Below are 10780 nucleotides of genomic sequence, written 5' to 3'. Positions count from 1 at the left end.
TGAGTGGGTGCTGCGTCTTCTTTGTGTGTGTTGATTTTTCTGATTAATGACCAAATAAGTAGGTGAGAATATATAAAGTGCATGTCACCCTAATCATATTTCATCGGCCTCGGCCTCACCTGCTTCAAGCCAGCAATGAAAGACAGGAAACAGTCTTCTGACTTAAATGGATCTGCTAGGATTACAGGATAAGATTGATGCAACTCATCCAAAAAATCGAAATGTGAAAATGACATTGTGCCTTACGGGCAATTATGACATGGTCTTGACCTTCGCAGTTGCCATGCAACCAGGGGCGGATCTAGAGAAATTTTCTTATGGTGGCAAAGAAATCAAATGGGGTGGCAAAATCAAAGCCTTTTTTTTTTTCAAACACATGTGCAGGTGGTTACATATGGTTAAAATAATTCAAATGCAGTAAGTATACACATTTTTCATATAAATATAGTCTATAACTTAATTATTGTCTGTAGCCCACATAATTACACACTTTAGTTACATAAAACATGTGAGTTTCTGTATAGCCTGTATAATAAATAAATATGTAGCCCAATAACTATAAAACCCAGAAAGCTACACAACATGGGGCGGTTCATTTACAAACACAAGTCTAACTTAAGTTTCACACTGTTTTTTGTTAGAAAACAATCACATTGTTACAGCTTAAATTACACAAAATGTCAGAAATCTGCACTGTTATGAACAAAAATTTAAATCTAATTTTTCACGATTTGTTGGATGAACCCACTGAGGTCTGAAATACAACCGGCCATTTTTGACTCCTTTTGAGTTTACGTTTGTATTTCACCCTCAAATTGTTTCATTTTATTTTTTCCCCTTGCCTCGTTTGGTATCTTTCTTTTCAGCTCAACTGAATTTAGTTGTTTTTTTCACTGACATACTGCATTAGTATTACTGATCTGAAATCACACAAAGAACTTAAAATCCTAGTAGTATTTCTTTACTGTAAAAAAACCACAGACATGTGGAGTAAATTTTTATAACTTGAAATGCAAATATAAATTGTACATTTTGTAAACATATACAACAATTTGCAGCCAATAGACCTGACGGTTTTTTTATTTTTATTTTGTACAACCATTTAAAAATATTACTAAAACTAAAATGAGAGAACAATCAGGTGTTGCAATAAGATGCCCCACAAATGATGTGTGCCAGTAAAAACAGGAGAACAGCACAGGGATAAACCTGCAGGCCTGACAACAGGAGGTGTATCACTCCGCTGGTTTTCTACTTAGTGACAGTGTTTACGTTGCAAATGTGCCTCTGTGACATTAATTAGTGCCCTCACTGACACACAAAACAAAACGACTACACAACAGAACAACTACACAACACAACACACTTATACACTCCACACTAAACGTCACAAATCTCCCACATCTAAAAACTCTCTCGTTCTCTCTGTCTCGCTCTGTCTCGCTGCGTGGCTGCAGCCTGTTTCTATGTCAGCTTACATCAGTCATGTGATTTGGAGGTGCAGCGTGTCCGTGGACCACAGAGGGTTAATAACACTCACCTTCCTTCCATTTCCAGACTGTAACATCCAACCACCCATGGTGTTGTTCAAAATGTGCTCTGGCACAATCATAAACATCACTTATGATGAAAAAAGCCAGTCCTGCTATGGGCTGAACCATTTGTTAATGATGGAGGGGGGAAACACTATGCAATATATTCAGTTTTAGCATTTATATTAACTGTTGATTGTAACTACGCTCAAACTGTTAATGCTATCTTATTTTAATAAACAAAACTGTCATATGGAAAACTGGGGTGGCACTTGGGGTGGCAAGGGATCATCTTAGGGTGGCACTTTCCACCCCATGCCACCCTTCTAGATCCGCCACTGCATGCAACCAGTGGAGACTCCAAGTCACAGGCTGGTTTTGACATAAATAGTCTTTGACTCTTGGGTTATTCTGAAAGTCAGATGTCAGGAAGAGATCTGAATTTTTTTACTGAATAAATTTGTGCAGTTTGTGACTATTGTAAGCAGGGAACCAACCAACAAAACATGGGTGGGGGTGTCTAACTTCTGAAAATGTGTGTCTTATATGGGAAAACTCCCAAAGAACTTTAGCAACAACTTTTAAAAGAATCTAACATGAATACAAATGTGATAACAGGAGAATTAACCACCTAGGACCTGGCGTCCACATATGTGGACATCACATTTTGGGTTATTTAGACCAAAATACTCAATTTTGCTCTACAAGGGCCTGATATCCACTTACGAGGACAATATACTGCTACTGTTCTACAAATATCCTCATATGTGGCTCTCGTTTTCTTAGAAACAAAAATCAGGTAAAAAAAAAAAAATCTGGTCATTCTTTGTTTTTACATTCATTGGGTCCCAATATGCCCAAATATCAAAGAGAAATCAAAAATGCATGACGTGGAAGAGTTCGGGTCTTAGGAGGATAAATTGCCACTAATATATTTATATTTATATATACTGTATGTAAAAGACAAACGAAGCCGAGTAGCTCTTGGATTTGATGCCCATCTTCGAAGCAACCACTGCAAGAGGAAGTTTACAAGTTCATTACCAGTGTTGGTCAAGTTACTTGAAAATAGTAATTAATTATTAGTTAGAAGTAATTACTGATTAATTATCCAAGAAAGTAATCTAGTTACTTTACTGATTACTTATTTTCAGAAGTAATTAGTTACTTTATTACTTAGTTACATGATAGACAACCTGAATACGTAATAAACAATAGACCTTTCAGCCCAATTCTATTTTTTCTGCATATTTGCAACTGCAACTTTATTCATCAAGCAAAAATTAAATTATATGCAACATTCTCTGACTTGAAGAAATTTGTTTAGCATTTAAACCTATTATCTGTATATTCCAGCATATAAAATAAAATGTTTTGTTTTTACATTCACTCTTTCAAATAGATGCAAGTAAAACACAGCAAAAAATAAATAAAATTAAAGATTCAGCGCCACTAAGTCCTATCATTCTCAGCAGGAGTGGGGCCCGGTGCCACAGCGGTCATGTCAGTGGGGGGGATCCGGGGGTTTCTCTATGAATTTCACATTCCTGTGGTGGCTTGGTAGATGCTTGTTCAGATTTGAAGTTTAATTTTTTGCTCTAGAAAGAAGTGTACAGCGGACACTAATGTTTTTGTCACTTTTTATGGAATAAAACTCAAAGTAATGTCAGTACATCCACGCTCTAAACGCTGCATGGTCGTACTCTCTCTCCCACACTCAATATTATCCTTGTTGATCTGCACACGTCTGTTGCTGCCACAGGTGTCGCACGCTCTGACATCATTGTCATAAGAAACTCTCACAAACAAAATCACGGTTTAATAACGCAGTTACGCAGCGTGCTTATGGGAAAGTAACAGTAATCTAATTACTTTTTCGCAATATTAATCCCTTACTTTACTCGTTCCTTGAAAAAGTAATCTGATTACAGTAACACATTACTGCCCATCTCTGTTCATTACACACGGTCGCAATAGTCTCGGCAGTGATGTGATTTCCCTTTGTGGGATTAAGGTGAAGTTGAAATGGAATACATTTTCTGAGCTTTTTAGTAGTTTTAGATGTTTTAAAAAAACATTTTTTCATGATGAATATTTCAGATTAAACTCAAGAGTAAATCACTTTATAGATTCACATCTTTTTGCAGCATTGATGTATTAACCTCGACAGCACACAGCTAAAATGCAAAGTAGAGGTCAATGATAAGGATTCTCCAAACCGATTTTCCATTTTTCTCGCGTCCGTCACCGCCTGAAAGCATTTATAATAGAAATTCTAAGTAGACCAGATAAACCTATTAAGAAAGCCTAAAGGAGAGGACAAAAACAATTTAACGCATTCTCTGTCAAATGCTCAGTCCCTGTGGCCATTCACTTCTCAGTTAAGTGCAAAGTCAGACTGACACATTCAGGGGACATTTTTGTCAATTCGGACAGCCTAGGAATTAAAAGCAGTCAGTGGTTACTTATATATGAATACGGACCTCCTGTGGCACTTCAGGGGTTAGAACATCAATGCAGTCATCCATTAGTACAGATGTCATAACATTATCATGCCCCGCAGGTTTGTTACTGTCAACTGAGGCACTGATGTATTAAAAAGATTGAAGGAGGATAAAAGTACCATTTATGCTTTAGCAAATGCTAAAATACCTGCTTGCTGACTGACTGCATTGGAAGCTTAATAATAACAGAACAATTAGAAGATGAATCAAGTTGTCTTTTATTCCACCAATTTCAAAAGGAGGCAAGTAGAAAAAATAAGTGCTTTGTATATAATCTGCTCATTTTCAAAACAAACCGCAGGCATAATGAATCATTTCTGAAACGGCACTTAGCCGAGAAACTGCCAGAAAAGCTCCACAAGCTCAACAGCAGAATCCCGTTTTCATTCATAAACACTCTCTCATGACAAAACAAACACAACTGAGACAGTGACAGTAAATCTTTAAGCCTTCAGAGCGTCAAAGCGAAATCACACAAACTCATTACACCGGTATTTTCCCTTCAAGACAGACTGGAAGTTTCCCCATTAATCTAAAATCATTAAAACCTGAGTCGAGTCACTTGAAAATAATTCAACATTTTGGGCGTTTGTAGCTTACTGCAGCAGTCCAACCTTTTTTGCGCCACGGACCGGTTTATGCCCGACAATATTTTCACGGACCGGCCTTTAAGGTGTCACGGGAAAATACAACAAAATAAAACTAGTACCGGTACCGAAAAAAAGAAGATTTGTTCATAACACACATGAAAAGACCCAGGAAAACCGAGTTAACCATAAAAACGATAACAAAATAACGCTGAAAACAGATAAAAACCCTGAAAACCATACATTTCACACCTGAGCCTCTACTCTCGCAGCCCGGTACCAAACGACTCACGGACCAGTACCGGTCTGAGGCCCGGTACTGGTCGGGGACCGCTGGCTTACTGCACTAAGTCCAGTTCAAGCGTCCATGCCTGAGCAGGAGTGTAAGGCAGCTCTGGCAAAAGGACAACAAGGCCACCACCGGGGTTGACTGGGGCCCAAGATAAAGGTGTGGGATTCCCCACCAAGAACACCTGGGCAAGAGATAAAAGCAGATCAATAAAAATTTGTTCATGTTTTTCAACTCTGAGTACAAACATGGACAGCATTGTTTCTTTACCTGTGTGATGGCTGAAGCTTTGGGTGCCAGCAGTTTCACTGTGCTCATCGGGGGTTTGGCTGTTAGGATGGCATAGACTGTCAACCCCTTAGATGTATACCTAGAACAGTGAAGAGCATTACAGTTTTTTTTCTGCATACAAAAATACCAGCACCAAACAAAGGAAAAATCACCAGGACCAAGCAAGGTAACACAGACTCATTGCCTAACTAGATCAATACAGGCGATCATAGCAAGCTTTATTATGCACTTTACTCTGAAAATTCTCAGCTTCCCCACATCGAAACAAACACCATGCTATTTAACATACGTGTTGCCAAGTACAACAGTACACATCCTGTCTGTATCTCCCCGTAACCTGCATTAATCCTCAGAGACGATTAGCTCTCCCACTGCACTAAAACTTTCATACAGTTGACAGATTGTCGATAGACTCATCTTGAGAGTCAAGAAAATACAGTGAAAGTGAAGTGATCTGAGTCACATCTCCCTTTTTTCTTACCAAACTGGTACAGTGGTGTTTTCTGACTGCACCCTCCAGGGTTTGGAAGAGTAAATGGCCTGCCCGTTGACCTCCAGCCAGTCTCCAAGACCTCTTAGCCTCTCCTCAAACAAAGGGGGGATCATCCCGTCAGGTGTGGGACCCACATTCAGAAGGTAGTTACCCCCAAAAGCCACAGTGCGGACCAGATCCTGCAACAAAGCAACAGCAGACACAAGAGGAAGCAGGCAATAAAACAGTGTTACATTCCAGATGAGCAAAAGATTACCATTATGGCCTAACCATCAGAAATAAACAGAACAAAAGGACAACACACTTGGCTTGGATTAATTGATTAAATACAGTCATTATGATTACAAAAGTATTTCCTGAAGGCTGCATGCACAAGCAAAGATTAAAGGTATTCTATAATAGCCATATACAAATAAAAACAACCTTAACTTTAAATGTAGAAGCTAATATCTGTGCTACTATCACCTCGATAATCGCAGCCAATGGCAAAAGTTCGTTCATCTTCATGTTTCGACGGTAACCCCAGGAAAGAGTATCCACAGATGTGCATTTCTCCCACTTGTGTGTGGGCAGCTGGCCCGGCGTGTACTTGTCCTCGCAGTTGTAGTAGCCGCCATGTTTACAGGCACAGCCAGCTCCCCATCGGTCATTAGTCACAACGGTATCCTAAGAAAAGGAAAGACAGGCAATCATGAGGACTACTTTTGCTACCTGCAGTTCAATACACCACAGCTAAAATCCAGGAAGCACAGGGGATGTCTGGTTTGCAGCATCTGAACTTTCAAAATAAAAGCAAGTGCACCATCTATGACTACCTTGTCATAAAGACACTCACTTTAACCGGGCTGTCGTTGTAGAGCCAGGCCAAGAATTCGGTAGAGTTCCAGTAGGTGTCAGGTGCTTCCCAGTCTCCGTCAGACCAGATGACTTCAGGTCGATACCTCCAAGGCAACAGTAGAGCAAAGGTTTAAATATACTGCTGGCATACATGTATAAAGTGCGACCAGCTGACGCAACATTTAAGCACCACAGACCTTACAACCATGTTATAAAGCTCTGGAAGTAGTTTCTGCAGCACAAACTCCTGCGTTTTGAAGCCATTCTTCTTGTCAATGAGATAGAGAGGGTGGAACCACTCATACAAGGAATTGTAGAGTCCATAGTGCAGTGACCTAAAAGGGGAAATTACAGACATTTGTTTAAAAAGGCAATACGTGCAATTTAAATGACATTACTTGGGAACACATCTGATCTAACCAACTATTACAACTGATACACATGGCCGCAACATTTTTAATGATTAATCTTAACCCAACAATCACCTGGTGGTAAAGAAGTTTATGACAAGCAAGTTCCACAAATATGAAGCTTTAAAGCTTTTCTGCATCGTTAATGACACTCGACTGACACGTGAAGAGCTCTGTACAGGCTGATCGATGTGAAAATACAGGAAGCTCTGTAGGAGGAAGGCAGTGGGTTAAAACTGACTGGCCTTTTCTGCATACCAGTGTCAGCCCATCTGTCAACAATAACCACCTTTTTTTAGCATCGTAACTTAAGTTTTTCACCTGTTGCGCACTGCCTCTGCCAGGTCTCCCACCAGGTCTCTGTGAGGACCAGTATCAACAGAATTCCAGTTCCATGAGTTTGGAGACTCCCAGTTAGTAAACCCTTCGTGGTGTTTGGCAGTCAGGACCACATACCTGCATTGACGAGGGTGTGCAAGTAACACAGGGTACTGTGCAATAATAATAATAATAATAATAATAATAATAATAATAATGTGTGTACTGAGAGAAGGTGAGGGTCAAAAAGACGATACAATGTTACAGAGAAACACTCACTTTGCACCAGAAGCTTTGAAAATATCCGCCCACTCATCCGGATTGAAGAACTGCGCGTGAAACTGACGAGCAAACTCTGGGTAGGTGAAGCCTGGTGGGTAGTTCTGGGACATGTAGTTCACATATTTCTGGTCCGGGGGCTGCTGGCCCTGCCAGTGCCACCAGAACCACTCGCTGCCAAAGCCGGGCACAGAAAACACGCCCCAGTGGATGAAAATTCCCAGTTTGGCTTCGTCGTACCATGAGGGCAACGGCCTGGCGTCCAGGCTCGTCCAGTCCGGGGTGTAGTGAGCCGCAGTTTGAGAAACAAGAGCAACGACAACAACAAACACGGTTAGCATGATGACAGACAGGTGAGCTTCCCCGCAAACTGCAGCTGCTCGAATGAGGATGTTGAAGGAGCGTCACATTTACAGTTCCCCTGACTGTGTCCAGAAACGGAACAACACAAAGTCCAAATGTCCCACAGGCAGCTCGGTAATACGACGACGTTTTATATCCTTTCCGTTAAACTGTGCCAGTTTCATTTCCGTCATATGACTCGGAGTCACTATCACGTGGTTGAGTTTTTCTTGGGTTTTTTTTGTTACAACTTTATTGAAACCGATGCCAGAACAAACAGACACCTGCACATGTAAGAATAAAGAAATACGTAATTATTATACCTTGTCTGCTTTATAATCAGATTACTGTTATTTTACTTGGGTATTTGTGCAGTATTTTTTCTTGGTAATATTAAATCTTTTTTTTTAAATTAAAGAAATCTAAGAATATCTTGATTTATTCTTAATCAGGAAATTACAGAAAGGCAATTCTTTTATTTTTGTGTTATTTTTCTTCAGTAATTTTAATTTAATGTAATGTGTGTATATGTATTCATGTATTAATTTATTTAATGTTTTCATAAAAGGTGCTTTAAAAATAACGTTCTGGGCGAAGAGTTTTCAGTGGTCACTCCTCCAAGTGACTTCAGTCTCTGTCTGCAGCAACAATAACGGCTCATAACCATCATTAATTATCTTCAAATTGTTTTTGACCAGTGTGTACTGAAACCAGCAAAATGAATCAGTCGTGATCCATCATTATTCCTGTGTTCTCGATATGAGTGGTGCTGTATTGATGGCTCTAGTTTTGCAAAACACACACACACAAAAAAAACAACAACAAATAAAAACAGGTCACGATCAAGATACCATTATAACCTGTATTTTATAGACAGAACACCTGACAGATGTTAAGGTAAGGGACAAATAAAAGTATCCAACATCTGGAGGCAGATTTCTTTTAATGGTTTTGAAGATGACTGAATTATCTGAGGAAGATGTTCTCTGCACATCTGATTACAAAGAAATAAAAATCCTGATCTGGCCCCAAAACAAAGTGTGTCGTTTTGCAAGTCATAAAAACTTAATAATAAACTCGAGGAAACATATTTCTAAGGCATATTTTCTTTAACTTTCTTTAATTAATAACGAACTGCTCTACAGTGGACAGTTTTCTTTTGGAATACTGGGATGTCGAATGGGAATATTCCAGTTCTTTACTACTACATTCATGTCTCCAAGTCATTCTCGTTACTGCGCGCAAGCTCCGTCGTGGAGGACTCGATCTTTGGCTCCTGTTGCACCTCACACTTCATGTCCGTCGAGGTGTCCGTGTGTTCTTGGCCGGATGTGTACTCGGCTAAAGCTTCCAGCCCTGCCGCGATGAGGACGTCCTCTCCCTGCGTCTTGCGGCTGTAACCCAGCCTCTTCAGGGTCCGCCGGGCAGTTGCGAGTGAGATGGGCTTCTCCACCCCGCTGCTGTTGTACATGGCATGGATCTCCTCAATCGTAGCCTCGCTGTTGGCTTCCACCAGCCTTTCCAGTCTCTTCTCTCCGTTGTCATCCACGAGCCGCTTCCTTCCACACGGTCCCCGCTGACTGAAGGTTTTCTGCCTCTGGCACCATTCCCTGTAAACTCGAGACACCGCAGTCTTTGAAAAACCCAACAGGTTCACTGTTTGCGAGATGCTGAGCCCGCCGTCTCGGGCTCCCACTATCATACCCCGCTGAAACTCACTTAAATCCCGAGACTTGCCCATCATGGTGCACAAACGGTGAGAAGCGCTGCAGATAGAAATACTCATTCTACTTCGGTGGTTTTCGGTACATTAGGCTGGAATGAAGGCTTATTGTCGCCCTCCTGAGTTGCATTGGTGATTTTTCGATTTTTGCTCTTAAAATATGCATAAAGTCCCCCGGAAAATCAGCTATGCAGCCATACTACCACCAGGCCCACCACTAAAACTAACTCATGTGTTCATACACACACACTTAAGCTAAATCAGCAGAACTTTAAAAAGCTCATCAGACTCGTCCTGAATTAATGAGAGATCACAAATTAATCCACTAATTCACAGGATGATTTTGTGACAAATCATCTCTCCCATTCAACATTATCATCTTCGTCAGAAAGGTGATTTATACTAGCTGTGACCTAGAGGATTCTGCAAATCGTCATCATTTTATGTCTGTATGCATTACCCAGCAACTTTTGCTGTGTAAGAGTTGTCTTTAAAAGTTATGTATTATTTCAGTTGCAACTCTGTATTTTTGTAGTTGTTTTGAGAACAAACTACACGTGGATAGGTAAAAACAGATGGTAAATGGTAAATATTTGTATAGCGCTTTACTTAGTCCCTATGGACCCCAAAGTGCTTTACACTACATTCAGTCAGCGTGTGAATGGGTAAAAGTATTAAATAAAATCGTCATCCATACTTTTATTTTCCCTTCCAGTTTTTCCTAAATGAAGCCACGTAAAACACCCTGAAAACTTTCACATGCTTACTGGGTCTAATTCCCTGTTTACAGCCTGCACTCCTATACTGTCACAGGTCATACTGTCCCATTTCCAGCTTTCCATTTATCTCTGAGATTCTGGAGCATGCCTTGCAGCATCACAGGTCCAGGCTTACTTAATTAATAATAACTTTAAGAGCCATTCAGACACAGCAGGAAAATAGCTTTTGTTTCACCAGGGACCTCATCCTTGCATCACATGCATATCCTTGACCTCAGTTCTGCTTTCGATTCCATCTGTCATCTTCTGTTATTACGACTGGCCAGCACTGGAATCAAGGACACAGCACTAAAACGGTTTACATCATACATGGCTGACAGAAAGCAATTTGTTCAAGGCTAGACTCCCCACTAAATATCGAGTGGCCCCTTTATACCCAAAAAACTTTCAGTATGC

The 10780-nt window shown here is 40.4% G+C and overlaps 1 protein-coding gene across 1 annotated transcript; it reads right to left on the bottom strand.

Annotated features, from left to right (window-relative positions):
* Nucleotides 1-4230: 4230 nt before the first annotated feature.
* LOC308385245 (tissue alpha-L-fucosidase-like) lies at nucleotides 4231-8102 on the bottom strand. Its single transcript, XM_080864064.1, has 8 exons — nucleotides 7541-8102; nucleotides 7265-7399; nucleotides 6731-6868; nucleotides 6532-6637; nucleotides 6162-6362; nucleotides 5685-5875; nucleotides 5183-5282; nucleotides 4231-5096 (listed from the first exon to the last, which is right to left on the bottom strand). Exons 1-8 carry the CDS (start codon nucleotides 7879-7881, stop codon nucleotides 4962-4964), a joined length of 1347 nt encoding a protein of 448 aa, XP_080720190.1. The 5' UTR covers nucleotides 7882-8102; the 3' UTR covers nucleotides 4231-4961.
* Nucleotides 8103-10780: the final 2678 nt, after the last annotated feature.

This window comes from Rhamphochromis sp. 'chilingali' (genome assembly GCF_963969265.1).
Source record: "Rhamphochromis sp. 'chilingali' genome assembly, chromosome: 17".
Classification (NCBI taxonomy): Eukaryota; Metazoa; Chordata; class Actinopteri; order Cichliformes; family Cichlidae; genus Rhamphochromis; species Rhamphochromis sp. 'chilingali'.
This window is presented reverse-complemented; position numbering and strand designations above follow the sequence as displayed.